This window comes from Anomaloglossus baeobatrachus, chromosome 3 (assembly GCF_048569485.1).
Source record: "Anomaloglossus baeobatrachus isolate aAnoBae1 chromosome 3, aAnoBae1.hap1, whole genome shotgun sequence".
Lineage (NCBI taxonomy): Eukaryota > Metazoa > Chordata > Amphibia > Anura > Aromobatidae > Anomaloglossus > Anomaloglossus baeobatrachus.
Window position 1 is genome coordinate 11086316 of NC_134355.1, and position 20037 is coordinate 11106352.

General features: G+C 51.2%; 1 protein-coding gene across 1 annotated transcript in view; it reads left to right on the top strand.

Moving 5' to 3' along the window:
- The window catches only part of DNAH8 (dynein axonemal heavy chain 8), a 593387-nt gene that overhangs the window by 423380 nt on the left and 149970 nt on the right, over positions 1-20037 (top strand). Inside the window, exons 62-64 of the mRNA XM_075338922.1 lie at positions 5790-5954; positions 17304-17530; positions 18769-18887. Of these exons, the coding sequence (XP_075195037.1) occupies positions 5790-5954; positions 17304-17530; positions 18769-18887 (511 nt within the window). The remainder of the gene's footprint in view (positions 1-5789; positions 5955-17303; positions 17531-18768; positions 18888-20037) is intronic.

A 20037-nucleotide genomic window follows, 5' to 3' on the forward strand; every position in this document is an offset into this window, starting at 1 on the left:
GATTCATTTGGATGATAGTGCGAGGGGGGAGGTTTACGTGAGTTTTGAGGGGCCGCTAGGCTCGCATGTAAAGAAGGAAGTTAGGGAGAAAATTTGGAGGGATGATTATGTTGAAATCTTCTCTTTGTTGCCGTTAGAGAAATTTAATTTGGGCAAGCCCAAGAAAGACGACAACAAAAAAGAGGATGATGAGAAGCGGCGGTGGCGGTTGATCCCTCAGTCGTTTACAAACTGGCTGCAAGCTTTTGCAATTTTAGCCAGTGTAATAGGGGAAAAGGCGCAGGACAACTGTTCGCACCTTTTCTGCTATTTGGATTCTATAGGGGAAGCTTATAGGGTGTATGGGGGGCAGGCCTGGTTGCGGTATGACGAACAGTTTCGTCAGCGGAAAGCCATTCGGCCGTCCATAAGATGGGACCAGAAGGATATTGGGCTCTGGTTGCGGGTCATGGCACCGACTCGGTATGGGCAATCCTTTCCAGGGGCGGCCGGGGCTTCCGGCCAGGCTGGGGGGCGGTATGGCCAGCAGGCCGGCGGGGGAGCTGGAGGTCAGTCGGGATCGCAAAAATCAGGGCTTTGCTGGCTCTTCAATGAGGGCCAGTGCAAGTTTGGGGAGTAGTGTAAGTTTAAACACCACTGCTCACACTGTAGTGGCACCAATCACGGGGCGTCGAGATGTTTCCGACGTAGCAAGGTCAGAGGGGGGCCTGGTAATTCAAAAGGGGGAGACTCCAGTGAAGCTTCGAGAGATGCTCCCTTACCTAAATAGGTTTCCTAGGAGGGAGGAGGCAGAGTTGCTAGCGAGAGGTTTTCAATTCGGTTTTTTCATTCCTTCGGGAGCGGGTCCGGGGCAGGGGCATTTTCAGAAATTTGCAGTCGGCAAGCCAGCATCCGGAGGTGGTACGGGAGAAGTTAGAAAAGGAGGTGTCGTTGGGGCCGTTTCGGTCCCCGCCTTTTCCGGATCTGGTGGTTTCACCGTTGGGGGTGGTGCCGAAGAAGGAGGCGAATAATAAGTTTCAGCTTATTCACCACTTATCTTACCCGCGGGGGGGGGGGGGGGGATCGGTGAATGATGGTATAGATCCTGAGTTATGCTCAGTGGTGTATACGTCGTTTGACGAAGCGGCGGCCTGGGTGCGGCGGTGTGGACGGGGGGCCCTGATGGCTAAGACGGATATTGAATCCGCATTTCGGTTGTTGCCGGTTCATCCGGACAGTGTACGCTTGCTCGGCTGTTTTTGGGAAGGGAATTATTTTGTTGACAGGTGCCTGCCCATGGGATGCTCGTTGTCCTGTTCATTGTTTGAGGCATTTAGTTCCTTTTTGGAGTGGGTGGTTAGGGATGTTTCGGGTTTGCAGTCTGTTATTCACTACTTAGACGATTTTTTCTGTGTTGGTCCAGGGAATGCGGGGGTTTGCCAGAGTTTGCTTACAACGATCGAGTTGGTAGCTCAGCGTTTTGGAGTCCCCTTGGCGCCGGGGAAGACAGAGGGTCCGGGGACATGTATTTCTTTTCTTGGGATTGTTATTGACTCGGACAAGTGGGAGTTTCGGTTACCGGCGGATAAGGTGGTCGCTCTCAGGGAGCAGTTAGCGAGGGTGCTGAGGGTCAAAAAGCTTTCCCTTAGAGAGGTGCAATCGTTGCTGGGCAGACTCAATTTTGCGTGTCGGGTGATGCCGATGGGGCGGATTTTTTCACGGCGGCTTGCGATGGCCACTGCGTGGGTGCTAGCGCCTCACCATTTTGTGCGTTTTCAGCCGACGTCAAGGCGGATTTGGAGGTGTGGGGACGATTTTTGGCGGACTACAACGGGTGGTCCCTATTTATGGAGCCTTTAGTGGGTAATTCCGAGTTGAACATATTTACCGATGCATCCGGGGGTCAGGGTTTTTGGGCTTATTTTGGAGGAGAGTGGTGTGCGGAGCGATGGCCGGAGGTTTGGCGGTCGGCGGGGCTGGTGAAGAATTTGGTGCTGTTGGAAATTTTTCCGATTTTGGTGGCAGTGACTCTGGCAGGAGCATTTTCGGAACAGGCGGGTGCGGTTTTACTGTGATAACATGGGGGTCGTGTTAGCGATTAACAATATCTCGGCCAATTCCCCTCCGGTGGTTAAAGTTTTGCGGAGATTGGTGCTGGCCTGTTTGTCCATCAATGCTTGTGTGTCTCCGTCGCATGTGCCGGGGGTGTTGAATTCTATTGCTGATGCTCTCTCTCGTTTCCAGTGGGATCACTTCAGGGAATTGGCACCGGGGGCGATGGCCGTGGGACTGCAGTGCCCTCCCGAGCTATGGAGTGTGGTATGAGGGCAGTTGGACATTTGATCAAAGGATTGTTGGCAGAGGCGACTTGGACGGCTTATCAGCAGGCGTGGCATCAATTGGAGGCTTGGGTGCAGTCTTTTGGTTTGATTCGGTCGGTGGGGGATCAGGTAGGCGTGTTACTCTTGTGGATCGGGCGGTGGTCGGCATGGGGTTGGTCCCAGGCGAAGGTGGGTCGGGTGGTGGCGGGCCTGGCCTTTGGGTTTAAGTTGCGGAATAGGCCGGATTTGCCGAAAACCTTTTTGGTGGGCAGGCGTTAAGGGGGTTTCGCCGGGGGCAGAGTTGTGTGGATAGAAGGAGGCCAGTGTCTTTTGCTCTCTTGGAGCGAATGGGGGCCCACCTGAGCGCGGTGTGTTTGTCTGGTTTTGAGGTTATTTTGTTTCGTCTGACGTTTTCGTTTACGTTTTTCGGAGCGCTCCGGATTGGGGAACTGGTGGCGGTTAGTCGGCAAGGTTCCGGGGGGATTCAGGCGCGAGATGTTCTTTTATTCAACACTAGCGTGGAATTTTGGCTCCGGAGGTCCAAGACAGATCAAGCCGCAGAGGACGGCATGTGGTACTGGGGATGGTGGCTGAATCGGCAATGTGTCCGGTGCGGTGTTTGCGGGAGTTTAGGGGGTTGGGACCGCGGGTAGATGGGCCGTTGCTTTGTCACGAGGATGGTTCGTTCTTGTCGAATTATCAGTTTCGGGCAATTTTCCGGAGGTGTGTGGAAGGTCTTGGCCTGGATCCTGGTTGTTATGCGCCTCATTCTTTTAGGATTGGAGCGGCGACAGAGGCGGCTGTGTGCAGGTTGAGTCCGGAGGTAGTACGGAGGATAGGTCGGTGGGAATCCAGGAGATATTTGAGTTATGTGCGCCCTTAGCATGGTTCACGATGTGGGGAGTTTTGGATTTGTTGGGTTATGATATGGTACTGTAATGTTTTTGTTGTCTTCCTTTGCAGGGGACTTTTCCCGTTTGGTCTGGATATTGGGCCACTCCTTTGTGCACTGGGCAGCGATCCGGGCAGACATTCGATCGGAGGGTCGTCAGCTGGGCTTTGCACGAAGTGTGGCGGTAATCCGGTGGTTGGGTATCCGGGGCATGCGGTGGATGCGGGTGTTGCCCGAGATGCACAGGGCAATGCGATTAGACCGGGCGCCGGATATTCTGGTCTTGCACGTTGGGGGGAATGATGTGGGGATGGTGGCAGACCGGGAGTTGATCAGAGATATCAAACATGATTTACTTCGGCTGTGGGTGTCTGTACCAGGACTTCGGACGGTCTGGTCAGAGATTGTCCCGAGACGGACGTGGCGTAGGGCTCGGTCAGTTGAAAGGCTGAATAAGACCCGTATAAAAATCAAGTGTCTGTACCAGGACTTCGGACGGTCTGGTCAGAGATTGTCCCGAGACGGACGTGGCGTAGGGCTCGGTCAGTTGAAAGGCTGAATAAGACCCGTATAAAAATCAATCGGGCCATTTCGGGTTTTGTAGTGAGGAATGGGGGTGTGGCGGTCCGTCATTTTGATTTGGAGGCGGTTGATCAGGATTACTGGTTGGCAGACGGGGTTCACCTGAATGCAGTGGGAACAGATTTGTGGTCTTTGGGGATTCAGGAGGGTATTGAGCGGGCCATGGCATTGTCCGGTGGAGGGGGGGTCTCGAGTGTTTGAGGGGGTCAAAGCGTTCTCGTTATTGTGGTGGGGGTGGGGTCCTCGAAGTTGGTGAAAATTGGATTGGGGAGTCCCAATGGAGGTGGAACCCCCCCGTTAATTACTGGTTTGGGGAGTGGTCTAGTGAACATGGGGGAACATCGGCTTGGTGGGGTCAGTTCCCGTGCTTGGTGGCTTAACCCTTCCCCCTCATATTTGTTTGGTGCTCCCGAGTTGGTGGTTGCGGCTGGGAGTAATGGGGTTGAGGGGGAAGGTAGGATCGGAGTATTGGGTGATCATCAGATTGTTTGAGCTTCGAGGACCACAACCCCCTGTTTTATAAATGTTATTATGAGTTATGTTTAAATAAAAGGCTGCTGTGGCCATTTCATCCAACTATGTGTCTGTGGTCATTTCAATAAGGGGTTAAGCAATTGGGGGTGGGGGTATGGTAGCAGTATAAGGGGTCACCAGGACTCCACTATGCCAACGTCAAGTGCCCGGCTGGAACCTCCACCCCCTCCCCAGGGGGTAGGTGGAGGCCGGCATGACGTGGCTAGGGGGGATAGGGTGAAGAGGAAGAGGGGTGGGGGTTCAGGGACCGTTAGGCTAGACAGTGGGAGGAGTCATTGCTGCGGCTGCAGCTGAAGTAGTTGTCCCGCCCACCCTCCCCTGTTTTGTTTGTTTTATTTTGTTTGTTTGTCTGGGTCATAGTGGCAGAGGTGGTGGGGGTGGGGTCCTCGAAGTTGGTGAAAATTGGATTGGGGGGTCCCAATGGAGGTGGAACCCCCCCCGTTAATTACTGGTTTGGGGAGTGGTCTGGTGATCATGGGGGAACATCGGCTTGGTGGGGTCGGTTCCCGTGCTTGGTGGCTTAACCCTTCCCCCTCATATTTGTTTGGTGCTCCCGAGTTGGTGGTTGCGGCCGGGAGTAATGGGGTTGAGGGGGAAGGTAGGATCGGAGTATTGGGTGATCACCAGATTGTTTGAGCTTCGAGGACCACAACCCCCTGTCTTATAAATGTTATTATAACTTATGTTTAAATAAAAGGCTGCTGTGGCCATTTCATCCAACTATGTGTCTGTGGTCATTTCAATAAGGGGTTAAGCTATTGAGGGTGGGGGTATGGTAGCAGTATAAGGGGTCACCAGGACTCCACTATGCCAACGTCAAGCACAGTCTGAGCCAGCGACCATCCCAAACCTCCCAGCTTCAGGACTGCGCCCCTCCCCGGGAAAACCGGAATCCAGGGGCCAGGATCAGTGAGCTCCTGAATGTAAGCCCCTGTAAACCCCAATAGGAAGGTGAGAGGGGGTTAGAATCTATATTATGACCACCATCCATAACTGTACGGTGATTTAAAGAGATTGTCCACTAGTTTGACATTGATTGCCTGTCTTTAGGATAGGTCATCAATGTGTGATTGGCGGAGGTCCAGCACCCGGCACCCCCGCTGCTAATCAGCTGTTCTCGGTGCTGGCAGCAGGTGGCCGGAAATATTTGGTTCTGGAGCTGCTCTGTCTTCTGATGGCAGGCGCGGCCTGGTACTACACATCCGCCTCCCGTTCACAGCAATAGGCGGATGTGCAGTACCCGGCTAAGACCGCTATCAGAAGACAAACTGGGAATTTCCTGCCGCTGACTGTGATCAGTGGGGGGCGCTGTGTGTCTTGACGCCGGCTGATCATACATTGATGACCAATCCTAAGGATAGATCATCAATGTTTAAGAAGTGGACAACCCCTTTAATTGGCAGTGGACGTTATACAGACACAAAATACAGAGATATATTTATTATCATGAAACTGACATTCATATTTTGCTTTCCTCAAAGATTCCTAATCTTTTTTCTCGGGAAGAACTGTCAGAGATCAATGAGTCTTTGCTGCCAGTAATGAAGCGAGAATTTCCAGATCAGCCCCCGACCTTTGACAATTTGTACGAGTATTTTATATCCCGGTGTAGGAGGAACCTGCACGTCGTCCTCTGCTTTTCACCTGTGAGTATGAACGGGCTTCATGTAGTGTAATTATGGTACTTTTATGTTTATGCTACAGCGTACAATGGATATAAAAGTCCACACACCCCTGTTATAATGCCTGGTAAAAAACTCCTACTAAAGGCTACTTTACACACTGCGATATCGGTCCCGATATCGCTAGTGTGGGTACCCGCCCCCATCTGTTGCGCGACACGGGCAAATCGCTGCCCATGCCGCACAACAGCCGTCACACATACATACCTGTCCGGCGACGTCGCTGTGACGGGCGAACTGCCTCCTTTCTAAGGGGGCGGTCCGTGCGGCGTCACAGCGACGTCACTGAACCGCCGCCCAATAGCAGCGGAGGGGCGGAGCTGAGCGGGACGTAACATCCCGCCCACCTCCTTCCTTCCTCATAGCGGCCGGGAGGCAGGTAAGGGGAGCATCCTCGTTCCTGCGGCGTCACACGCAGCGATGTGTGCTGCCGCAGGAACGAGGAACAACCTCGTTACTGCTGCAGTAACGAGATTTGAGAATGGACCCCCATGTCGCCGATTAGCGATTTTGCACGTTTAGGGCAACGATGCAAAATCGCTTATCGGTGTCACACCCAACGGCATCGCTAATGCGGCCGGATGTGCGTCACGAATTCCGTGACCCCAACGACTCCGCATTAGCGATGTCGTAGCGTGTAAAGCCCGCTTAAGACTTTCCCACCTTTGCTGTCTCGCTTCATTTGTACAAATCTATTGAGAAATAAACTAAAGTTATTTTGAGTTGAAAAAAGAGAAATTAAGAACTAAAATGAGTGGCTGTATAATTCTTACACTAATACTTTGGTGAAGTCCTTTGTGAATTTTTGGCACGTTCAGCGTTTTTGGGTCGGGGTCTATCACATCTAGAATTGTCGATCTGTGCCCGCTCCTTCATGCAGCAGCTCCACATGTCAGATTGCGGGGGTCTCCTGTGTACAGCGCCCTCTTCAGGTCACTACAGATTGGACTCCATTCTGGGATTGGGTATGGCCGCTCCATAACTTCCAGGGTCTTCTGCTGAAGTCGTTCTTTTGATGATTTGGAGGTCACTTAGCGGCGTTATAGTGCTGTAAGGGGAAATTCATATTCAGCTTTTTAGCACAGGTCTGAAGGTTTTTTGTGCAAAATTGATATTTGGAATAGTTCATAATTCTCTCCAAGTTGAACAAAGCCCAAGTTCCAGCTGCCGAAAAACAGTCCCAAAGCAAAATGCCCCCTTTATTATGCTTCACTGCGAAGAGGGGGATCTTTTGGTTCAACCTTGATCTCATCAGACTTATCACATTTCCCATGTACCTTTGTCAGATGGGATATAGGTTTTGGCAAAACACACCCGAGCTTGGATGATTTTCTTTGTAAGATGGGGCTTCCATCCTGCCACCAGACCCCACACACTGAAAAATACATGAGATTGTTATGCACGTACATTATCCTACAAAGATAAAGGGAAAGAAAAGCCCATCTCACTGGTACCGCACCTGCACCCTACTGGATCCTGTACAGACTAGTATCTCTAGCTGCGCAACACCCTAATGGCTCCTGCATAGACTGGAATATCTATCCAGACAACTAAAGTACCACAACTCGGACATGTCTGCCTGAAAGGCTGTCTGGTAGTGATGGGTGAACCCAAACTGTAACGTTCAGGGTCCATACCGGACGCCTAGTTTCCATGCACAGACTTCTAAGGGAAGTCCATGTTACTGTTCGGGTTCAGCCACCCGGATAATGATATACCTTTTTTCTTTATCGTTCCTTTGGGAGACCCAGACCATGGGTGTTTAGCTTCTGCCTCCGGAGGACACACAAAGTACTACACTCAAAAGTGTAGCTCCTCCCTCTGAGCTTATACACTCCCTGGTAGCCAGTCCTAGCCAGTTTATTGCTTTGTGTCAGGAGGCATACATCCACACATGCATTCTCATCTGATTTGTTTGACTTTTGGAAAGAGTTTGAAGAAAAACGGGTCCATGTCTGGACTCCCGGCATGTCCCTTCTCACCCCACTGTGTCGGCGGTGTTGTTAAGGTTGATTTACAAGGCTGCAGCCTTACATGCCGCACTCCTTCACCATCCCTTCTGGGCTCTGGCTTGAAGTGGGAGCCAGCACGGTCTCCATGCCTGGCAGGAGTCCGGTCTCCATCCACAGCCCCTTGAGGATTCTGTTGGACTGGAGCACTCATCCCCAGGGACATGGCCCTGCGTCTCAGCAGCTAAGTACCTGAGACGTTTATGTTGGGGGTCCCGGTTCTTTATTGTAAGGGGAGAGTATGCTGTATGTGACTGTTTTAACTTTTCCGGCGGGTTCTCTAGTTTTTGCCTGAGAACCGCGCCGATGGTGCCTGCTTGTCGGCCTCGCCGCTTAAATTTAGGCCCTGGCGTCGCCGGAGGCCTAGTTTCATTTTCCTGCCCTCGCATGTCACTCATGCAGAGGGACAGGTTCGGCTCCTCCCGGCGGCCGTTCTACACAGGGGAGGGACACTCCCCACTGCTGGGGCGTCCCTCCTTCCCTGCAGGTCTCTATAGCCCTCCAGTTCCCGCTCTTTTATAGGAACGCCCTCTTCTCAGGCAGAGTTCACTCTGCTCTGGGACATCCTGCATTCTGCATCTCTACTGAGGTGCTGCGACTAGGGGACCGGGCTTCGGGATCTGGAGGGCACACAACACCGCGCTCAGCGGTCTGGTAAGCCACAGCCGGTCTCCGGTTGTGGACCTCTGTATATTCTCCCTGGGGTTCATTCTCTGCAAAGCCCCCACTCCAGCAGCATGTCTCACACAAGGAGCAAGGCTCCAAAGCTTTATTCTGCATGCACTGCATGTAAGCTCCTGCTGCCTGAGCCAAGCATTTATCCACACTGTGATGGTTGCTCTAACTTGGCGGTGCCACAGCCTGGAGTCTCACCCCCAGTGGTCTCTCAGGCTGCTGCTGCACCTGTGACTGAACCCCCGGCCTGGGTAGAGTCCTTTTCTAGGTCCATATCCCAGTCATTTGCTGAGTCCATGGGACTTTTGTCCAGGACTTTGATGAATATGCATCAGCCCTCCTCACAGGGTGCCTCTAATACTCTTGACAGAGGACTCCTATCCTCTGACCTCCGTCCATCGGAGCTCACGGAGGATTCATCATCTGATCCCAGACCCCGTCCTTCTAAGAGAAGGCGCAGGGTTTCCTCCCCCTCCTCATCCCACGGTTCTGTCTCAAGAGCTGACTCTCAAGATGAGGCGGATGCCCTCACTGGGGGCTCGGAGGCTATGTATCCCATCGATTTCTCTGAGGGTGACTCAGATCTTAGTGATTTGATTGCTTCTATTAATTCTGTGCTGGATCTCAATCCGCCAGTATCAGAAGATCAGCCCTCTCTGGCAGAAAAACATCAGTTTACCTCGCCTAAGAGAGTGAAGAGAGTGTTCTTTAACCACTCCAGTTTTCAGACCGCTGTGACCAAGCCCAGGGCCTGCCCTGACAAACGCTTTCCAAAGCGTGGTTCTGATGACCGGTTTCCATTTCCACCTGAGGTGGTCAAGGAGTGGTCTCACTCCCCAAAGGTAGACCCTCCGGTGTCTAGGCTATCAGCCCGGACCGTTGTGTCGGTGGCTGACGGCACCTCACTTAAGGATTCCACTGACCGTCAGATTGACCTTCTGGCCAAATCTGTGTATGAAGCTGCGGGGGCCGCGTTTTCCCCGACTTTTGCAGCAGTGTGGGCTCTCAAAGCCATCTCTGCTTCTCTAGAGGAGATGCATTCCCTCACCAAGGAATCTATGCCTGAGATGGTTACCTTAACTGCTCAGGCTTCAGCTTTTTCATCCTATGCCATGTCTGCCATGCTAGAGGCTGCTCACCGCACTGCGGTGGCTTCAGCTAATTCTCTTGTTATCCGCAGGATTTTGTGGCTTCGAGAGTGGAAGGCAGATGCTTCTTCCAAGAAGTTTCTTGCTGGGCTCCCTTTTGCTGGTTCACGGCTGTTTGGTGAACAGCTGGATGAAATCATTAAAGAAGCTACTGGCGGGAAGAGTACTTCCATGCCACAAACCAAGACCAGGAAACCCGCCCAGGGTAGGAATCAATCGAGGTTTCGTTCCTTTCGTTCCTCCAACTGGTCATCCTCTAAGCCTTCCGCCTCGTCCGCTAACTCAGCCAAGGATCAGAAATCCAACTGGCGCCCAAAAGCGCGTCCGCAGAAGACCGCAGGAGGTTCTGCCACTAAGGCAGCTTCCTCATGACTCTCGGCCCGCTCCAGCACGTCCTTAGTCGGTGGCAGGCTCTCCCACTTTGGCGACGCTTGGTTAAAGCAAGTCTCCGATCAGTGGGTGAGAGACATCATATCTCATGGCTACAGGATAGAATTTTCTTCCAGCCCTCCAAACAGATTTTTTCTCTCAACTCCCCCCTGCTCTAAGGCTGCCGCATTCTCGCAGGCCGTGGCGTCCTTGCAGGCAAACGGAGTGATTGTCCCAGTTCCCGCTCAGGAACGGTTCAGAGGTTTTTACTCAAATCTCTTCCTAGTTCCAAAAAAGGACGGTACCTTCCGGCCCATCCTGGATCTCAAGCTTCTCAACAAGCATGTCCGGGTGCGGCATTTTCGCATGGAGTCTCTGCGATCAGTCATTGCCTCTATGACCCAAGGGGAGTTCCTGGCGTCCATCGACATCAGAGATGCCTATCTACATGTGCCAATCGCAGTGTCACATCAGCGTTGGTTACGTTTTGCGATAGGAGAGGATCATTTCCAATTCGTGGCTCTCCCCTTCGGGTTAGCCACGGCCCCTCGGGTATTCACCAAGGTCATGGCGGCAGTGATTGCGGTCCTGCACCTCCAGGGGTTAGCAGTGCTTCCTTATCTGGACGACCTTCTGGTCAAGGGTACATCCAGCGCAGACTGTCAGCGGAGTGTTTCGCTCACTCTCGCCACCCTAGCCCAATTCGGGTGGATTATCAATCTTCCCAAATCCACTCTGACTCCGACCCAGAGTCTCACGTACCTAGGGATGCAGTTCGAGACTTTGCCGGCACTTGTGAAGTTGCCCTTAGACAAACAGCTGTCACTCCGGTTGGCGGTGCGCTCTCTCCTGAGGCCCCGCCGTTATTCCCTCAGGCGCCTGATGTAGGTGCTGGGTCAAATGGTGGCTTCCATGGAGGCGGTTCCCTTTGCCCAGTTCCATCTGCGTCCTCTGCAGCTGGACATTCTCCGCTGTTGGGACAAGCGGCCTTCCTCCTTACAGAGGTTAGTGGCTCTGTCGCCACGGACCAGGAGCTCTCTTCAGTGGTGGCTTCGACCCCTCTCCCTGTCCCAAGGGCGCTCCTTCCTGACTCCGTCCTGGGTGATCCTCACCACGGATACCAGCCTATCCGGCTGGGGAGCAGTACATCTCCACCACAGAGCACAGGGCACTTGGACTCCGTCCGAGTCAGCCCTTTCAATCAATGTGCTGGAAACCAGAGCTGTGCTACTAGCTCTCCTAGCCTTTCACCACCTGTTGGCGGGCAGGCACATTCGAGTCCAGTCAGACAACGCGACAGCGGTTGCCTACATCAATCACCAAGGCGGGACACGCAGCCGCCTGGCAATGTTGGAGGTCCAACGCATTCTTCAATGGGCGGAGGACTCCAAGTCCACCATATCCGCAGTCCACATCCCTGGCGTAGAAAACTGGGAGGCAGATTATCTCAGCCGTCAATCCGTGGACGGTGGCGAGTGGTCCCTGCACCCGGCAGTATTTCAGTCAATCTGCCGCAAGTGGGGCACTCTGGACGTGGACCTAATGGCATCCCGTCACAACAACAAGGTTCCGGTTTACGTGGCTCGCTCCCACGATCCTCAGGCCTTCGCCGCGGACGCTCTGGTTCAAGACTGGTCCCAGTTTCGTCTGTCCTACGTGTTTCCCCCTCTAGCTCTCTTGCCCAGAGTCCTGCGCAAGGTCAGAATGGAGGGCCGTCGAGTCATCCTCATTGCACCGGACTGGCCCAGGCGAGCTTGGTATCCGGACCTGCTCCAACTGTCCGTGGAGATGCCGTGGCATCTTCCGGACCGTCCAGACCTGCTCTCGCAAGGTCCGTTTTTCTGCCCGAATTCTGCGGCACTCAAATTGATGGCGTGGCTCTTGAGTCCTGGATTTTGACGGCTTCTGGTATTCCTCCTGAAGTCATCTCCACTATGACTCGGGCCCGTAAGTCTTCCTCCGTCAAGATCTATCACAGGACTTGGAAAATTTTCCTGTCCTGGTGTCGCTCTTCCGGCCATTCTCCTTGGCCATTCTCGTTGACGACCCTTCTGTCTTTTTTTTACAGTCCGGTCTGCAGCTAGGACTGTTCCGCAACTCTCTCAAGGGACAAGTCTCAGCTCTATCAGTGCTGTTCCAGCGGCGTCTCGCCCGGCTGGCTCAGGTCCGCACCTTCATGCAAGGTGCGTCTCACATCATTCCGCCTTATCGGCGGCCCTTGGATCCCTGGGACCTTAACTTGGTCCTCACGGTATTGCAGAAACCCCCTTTCGAGCCCCTTAGGGAGGTTTCTTTGTATCGTCTTTCTCAAAAGGTGGTCTTTCTAGTTGCCATAACTTCTCTCAGGAGAGTCTCTGATTTGGCTGCGCTCCCCTCGGAGTCACCTTTTTTGTTTTTTCACCAAGACAAGGTAGTTCTCCGTCCGACCCCGAACTTTCTTCCTAAGGTGGTCTCTCCCTTCCACCTTAACCAGGATATTACCTTGCCTTCCTTCTGTCCGGCCCCTGTTGATCGCTTTGAGAAAGCGCTGCATACTCTAGATCTGGTGCGTGCTCTCCGGATCTATGTGTCTCGCACCGCTGCGCTTAGGCGGTGCACCTCTCTTTTTGTGCTAACCACAGGGCGGCGCAAGGGTCTCTCTGCTTCTAAGCCGACCTTGGCCCGTTGGATTAGATCGACCATTTCGGACGCCTTCCAGAGTACTCAGGTGCCTCCCCCGCCGGGGATCAAAGCACACTCGACCAGAGCTGTCGGTGCCTCTTGGGCTTTTAGGCACCAGGCTACGGCTCAACAAGTCTGTCAGGCTGCCACTTGGACTAGCCTGCATACCTTTTCGAAGCACTACCAAGTGCATGCTCATGCTTCGGCAGATACGAGCTTGGGCAGACGCATCCTTCAGGCGGCTGTCGCCCACTTGTGAAGTTAGGCTCCGCCTACTTCTTAGTTTTTTCTGTTTATTCCCACCCAGGGACAGCTTTGGAACGTCCCATGGTCTGGGTCTCCCAAAGGAACGATAAAGAAAAAGAGAATTTTGTTACTTACCGTAAATTCTTTTTCTTATAGTTCCGTATTGGGAGACCCAGCTCCCTCCCTGTTGCCTGTTGGCAATTTTCTTGTTCCGTGTGTTATCACCGGCTGTTGTCGTGGACTGAGTCTCCGGTTGTTCCGGTTCTTACTCGGTTCTACTTGTGGGTGGCTATTCTCCTTCAGCTTTTGCACTAAACTGGCTGGGACTGGCTCACCAGGGGGTGTATAAGCTCAGAGGGAGGAGCTACACTTTTAAGTGTAGTACTTTGTGTGTCCTCCGGAGGCAGACGCTAAACACCCATGGTCTGGGTCTCCCAATACGGAACTATAAGAAAAAGAATTTACGGTAAGTAACAAAATTCTCTTTTTTAAAATAAAATCTTTTTAAGAAAATAAAGTAGGACCATTATACTTATCCACACGATTGTAACACTACTTCCAGGTCCAATCATTAACTGTCATACATATTCACTGCTTCCACCGTCAGTCCCTGCGTCTGTGATTTGGTTGCAGTCAGACTTCGCCTCCACCTTTTGTGATCGCGTCTGTGATTGGTTGGAATCAGACACGCTGTCTGCATCCCTATAATGGTGTAAAAATAAATACATAAAAAAATGGCGTAGGGTCCACCCCATATTGTGATACACAGTGCAGATAAAGCATACGGCTACAGACTGAAGCCACCAGCCGTGTGTTTATCTTGGCTGTGTGTCAAAATACTACATACTGAAGTCTCAGAGCGCGGGCACGTTGCAGAACATGACTGCTCGCTGTGACTTCAGGCAGACCCTGACTGAGCCGCAGCTGTGAGCGGTGACTTAACTGAGTTTACCTGCGGTCACAGCTCGAGGTTCCCAGGGTACTTCAGCTGTGACTGCAGGTAAACTCACCTCAGATCAACGCGGTGAACTCATTGAGTTCAATGAGACCTGCATCTCCTGGCAGAAAACTGTGGGGTGAGATGCAGATTTAGTGCTGGAATTTATATACCAAATTCCTGCATCAATACTGCATCTCCTGACACAAAAATAACATCAAAGCGCACTGTGGTTTTCATTCGTTTTTTTTCGCCATGTGATGCAGATTTGGTGCAGAAAACCGCACAATAAACATGGTTTTAATGCTGTTTCAGTGCGGTATTCTACCAACAGATGCAAATTTAGTACAGAAATCTGAGGTGAGAGCTAGATACCAGTGATCTATCCCCCGCTGATATAGAGTTGGCAGAGGATTGATCTTCAAGTCCTCCCATCACTAGTGAGAACCGCAGCGACAAAACACAAAAAGAATTGACATGCTGCATCTTGGGATCACCACAAAGATGCAGCCAAAAAAAACTGCAATGTGCGCAAAGCAAAAATGAAATCTCATAGAGTTTGCTGGGGAAGGAAACGCATGCAGTTTGGTACCAAAACTGCATCCAAAAAACGCAGCATGTGCATGAGGCCTTATGATATACGTAGGTGTGTGTGTGTGTGTGTGTATATACACCTCAGTACAGTCACTGCTAAGCTCCACAAAATCCAAACAAAACTACCACCAGTTGTTTTACAAACAGATTGAACACCCATTCAGGTAATGTATGGCTTCTGGAATGCAGTGTATAGAGCAAGAGGAACAAAGCTATTACATTTTATATCATTAACCCCTATAGTAGGCAGTGTTTATAAAAATATGCAAAAGATATTACAAAGGGGACAAAATAGTACAGTTTATACAGTCGTAAAACAGCCAAACAATTGGTATGAACAGTAGTGTGGTGACAGTTAAAATATAACTTTTATTAACTAATAATTAAAATATTTTCCACACAACATATACGGTTGTAAAACCAACCTAAAAATATGATTGGAGCAAATGTAAAGTTCCCACTATTACCAAAGAGGACAAAAACGGTGAGAGATTCCCTCACCGTGCATGAAAATACTGGAGGTGACAAGAATTAGACCGTTGTCACACCAATGTGTACACCAAGATATAATTCACATTAACCTACAGTGTTCAGAATATTACCAAAACCATTGGTTAAACATCACTGCGGTAAATAAAGCAAAAAAAGTGTTCTCCAATAGAGGAGGGGGCAGAAACAACAGCCTCACAGTACCCCTCAAATGGCAACTGTCTGACCTTATACTTTCTTAGACCTCCCAACGCGTTTCTTAATTCACTTAGTCATCAGGAGACTGTGGTGAAGAAACCCAAGGCTTCAGTATAATATGGACTTCCAGCATGGTGTGTCCGGGCATGGCATAGCCATATGCACCACAGACCCGGAGAGGCAGTCTTCTATCTATCTGATTATTGCTGTGTAGAAGTGTGGACATTTATTCAAACTAAGGAGTTACATGCTGTGGCAAGTGGGGAGGGGGTAAGACAGAACATCTTGTTAGACGACAGCCGTTTTGCACTCCTTAGGTTAGACCCATCGAAGCACTACTACAGAGTGCGAAACAGCCGTCGTCTAACAGCAATAATCTGTGTGTGCTTATTCTTTTTCCTACCTATATACACAGCTTATTTATATTACATTACGAGCTTCGTGGAACCTGATGAAGGTCAATCGACCGAAACGGCAATAATTTTTACACAACTGCTTGTTCAAATAAAGAACTTATTTCATTTCAACCATTTTGAGTGCTGGATTTTTGGAATTTTTTGACACTGGGTTGGACCCTATCCAGGCACCATAGTTATTAGGAGTGCCGCACTTCCATATCTATTTTGAGATTGGACTGCATCTGCTACCCAGGAGAGGATTCTTTTTATTTACTTATTCCCAAAGAAGGGGGTCAGCTGCATAGGGGTCATGTAGCGGTATTAGATCGCAAGCTTTTGGTTCATTATACAATGATATCCATAGCACCTGAGGTGAAGGAATCCGATCTGTGGTTGTTGAATAATCTTTCTCTAAAGTTTTCATCTAATGACGTCTTCTGTGCATCAGGGCGAGACTTGGTGGGGTGGGGTCTTCTTCTGCTTCTCCGCTTGTCTCCTCTGTTTCTTTTACAGGTCACTGATTTACTGCCTCCTTTTTTAAATTCCACGCTGCCACCATCATCACGGTGGGCGACACGTGGGGAGTATGATTCTGTGATCAGTCTGCAGGTCTGCAATATAATAGCGCAGTGACGGCGCATGCGCAGATTGAGATTTCAGCTCAATGACCTCTTCATTAAGTCAAAATCTCAATCTGCGCATGCGCCGCCTCCAGCGCCATTTTATTAAAAATCTGCAGACTGATCACAGAATCACGAGGAGTGCGGCAGCGAGGAACTTCAAACAGGAGGCAGGAGACATAATAACAGTGACCTGTAAAAGAGAGAGGAGGAAGGAGGAGCGGAGAAGCAGAAGACCCGACCTTCAAGTTCTGCCCCAGTGCACACAAGACGTCATTAGATGAAAAGTGGGAGTAGAGATTAGATGAGAGTGGAGCAGAGTGAAGGAGAAAGTAACAGCACAAGTTGTTGCAGCTCTCTGAGTAAGTGTTCTCACTGCCAAGCTAGAGTCACAGCTACACTGCTTAGCACCGCAGTACAATGTTCTCCATGTTACTGCTGCTTTTTTATAAGTGCTTTATCTTCACTCAAATTTATATTTAACATTATCCTTCTTTTCAGAACTGCTGTATAATATTCTACATGCAGTTGATTTGTTTATCTCACCCCCAGAGCTGGAATCACAGCTAATCTGCTCAGCACTGTTGTACAGTGTCCTCCATGCTGCTGCTGAGCCTAGTAAGAGGAAATGCACAACCCCTAGCACGTGCCTGCAAGCTGAAGCATGTGTAACACTGAGCTTGTTATTAACCTGTAACATTGCATGACGGCAAAGCATTAGCTAAAAGTAATAATATAATCGTGGACACATCTGGGTATACAGGTCAATGGTGTTCCTGCTCAGCAGTAAGTAACCCTGGTATACTGATAGGCTCCATAGATACCACATAGTCAGAGACAGAGGTATACAGGGCTGAGCAGAGCTCGATGCATACAGATATAGGGATTCTGGACGCTCCAGTCTATAAAGTGTCCATACTTGTTTTGGGGGACGTTCTTGACATGCCTGTATCTATTTGTCCCCTCTAGGTTGGTGACAAGTTTCGGATGCGGTCTTTGAAGTTTCCAGCGCTCATCTCCGGCTGCACAATGGACTGGTTCAGTCAGTGGCCGATGCCGGCTTTACTAGCCGTCTCCACTCACTTCCTATCGGGGTTTGACATCGCATGCAGCTCTGAAGTCCGATCCCACGTGATAGAGGCGATGGGTGTAATTCACAGCAAGATGCAAGAGACTTGTGAGAGTTACTATCACCGGTAAATGTGACCGTTCATGATTCCTAGTAACCGTCTAGTGATATGTGAAGAGTATCTTACCTGTGATGTCCTCCACAATGATATCATGTCTAATCACAAGGGTCCAGCCACTGATCCCCCCCATTCCTCTGCCAGCTCCCACCTCGAAGAGCGGAAGTCTTACACATCACTGTATCTTACAGCAAAAGGGCCCAGAAAGTGCAGCAGCACGGCCCAGAAAGTGCAGCAGCACGGCCCAGAACGTGCAGCAGCACGGCCCCGGAGGTCAGACATTGGGGAGAATCCCGCAGCTTTTACTAAAGTACAGCCCAATGTAACATTGATAGTTACCTGCTACTTCCTCCACAAATTGTTGTCAGAGCTCGCAGGGGGCCGGTGGTGTCCTGTCCATCACATTATAGAATTGGGAGCTCTGTATAAAGCATCTCCTTATGTCTTTGTGGGGCTGAGAAGAGCAAAGAGGCTCCTAATGAGCAGGCATGTAAGGAGCTGGAGCGAAGTGGGTGCAGGACATGGCCGCCTCTGGACATGGCCAGCTCCACATGCGGCCACCTCTGGATGTTGCCGCCTCCAGGTGTGGCCACCTCTTGACACGGCCGCCTGCAGACAGCCGCCTCCAACACAGCTGCCTCTAAACATGTTCACCACTGGACATGGCCACCTCCAAACAGAGCCACCTCCCGATACAATCAAAACTGAACATGGCCATCTCTGTATGGGGCCACTTCTGTACGTGGTCACCTTTGGAACTACAGACACTTCTGGACACTGTCACCTCCGGATGCAGCCACATACAGGCACGGCCACTTCCGGACACGGCCAGCTTGGGATACAGCCACGTACACACACGGCCACTTCTGGACATGGCCAGCTTGGGATACAGCCACGTACACACACGGCCACTTATGGACATGGCCAGCTTGGGATACAGCCACGTACACACACGGCCACTTCAGGACACGGCCAGCTTGGGATACAGCCACGTACACACACGGCCACTTCAGGACACGGCCAGCTTTGGATACAGCCACATACACACACGGCCACTTCAGGACACGGCCAGCTCGAGATGCGGCCAGCTCGGGACACATCCACCTCCAGACATGGATACCCCTATAAATTTTCATTGTATCTCTCATTACTGAGTTTGATTTGATATGGTGAGCTGACTTTTTCTTCATTAGTTGTAAAATGACGCTAAACCCATATATATAACAGCTCTTCTTATTTTGCCTCAGGTTTCGGAGGAGGACCTATGTAACAACAAAGTCATATCTCTCATTCATAAACAGCTACAAATGCATCTATGCTGAAAAATGGAAATATATCAATGAGCAGGCCGAGCTCCTGAACAAAGGTGAGCGGATCCATGGTCCCCAGTGACCGTCTTATCACAGGGGGGCGGATTTATTACATCTGGGCCTGATTTATCACATCAGCCATTCTGTTGGATACATTTAGAACATCTCTGGACATCGGTCGTTGACTGATGTTTATCTGTTACTCCAAAATGGGGTGTAATTTTCCTGCCACGTTTTGTGATTTACACCACTCCCTTTTTCTTCGGCGCTCCATTGGGAGACCCAGACGATTGGGTGTATAGCTACTGCCTCCGGAGGCCACACAAAGTATTACACTAAAAAGTGTAAGGCCCCTCCCCTTCTGCATATACACCCCCCGTGGGATCACGGGCTGCTTCAGTTTTATGCTTTGTGCGAAGGAGGTCAGACATCCACGAATAGCTCCACTGTTTTTAGTCAGCAGCAGCTGCTGACTATGTCGGTTGGAAGAAAAGTGGGCCCATATGGGGCCCCCAGCATGCTCCCTTCTCACCCCACTTTTGTCGGCGGTGTTTGTTAAGGTTGAGGTACCCATTGCGGGTACGGAGGCTGGAGCTCACATGCTGTTTTCCTTCCCCATCCCCCCTCAGGGCTCTGGGTGAAGTGGGATCTTACCGGTCTCCAGGCACTGAGACCGGGCTCCATCCACAGACCCGAAGAACCTGCTGGATATGGAGCTGGGTATCGTCAGGGACAGGGCCCTGCTACATTAAGGTACTCTGTGTCCCCGTACACATCGCGCACACACACACCAGCATTGCTGGGAGTGCTAGTGCGCCGGGGACAACAGCGCGGAGCGCTTGTGCTATTATTCACTGCAGCTTAGCTGAGTGAATTTATGTGTTAGAAACTGCCGCGCCGGCCGCTGCGGGGTGTTTTACACTGTGGCGCGGCTGGGACTTGTGGTGCGCCGGGGACTTCCGCGCTGGCCGTGCACAAGAACGGCCGCGCTTATTACTCGAGTCCCCGGCTTTGCGGCCTAGTTTTCGCTTCGTTCCCGCCCCCAGCCCTGCCAGTCAGGGGAGGGGCGGGACGCTGTACAGAAAGTCAGCGCCGAGAGCTGGAGTCTGCTTTGCATTCTCCAGCCCCCTTCACTGGACACAGTGGGACGCCAGTTTCCCGCTCTTGTCTGGGGCACGCCCACGGCCCGCCCCTCTTCACAAGACG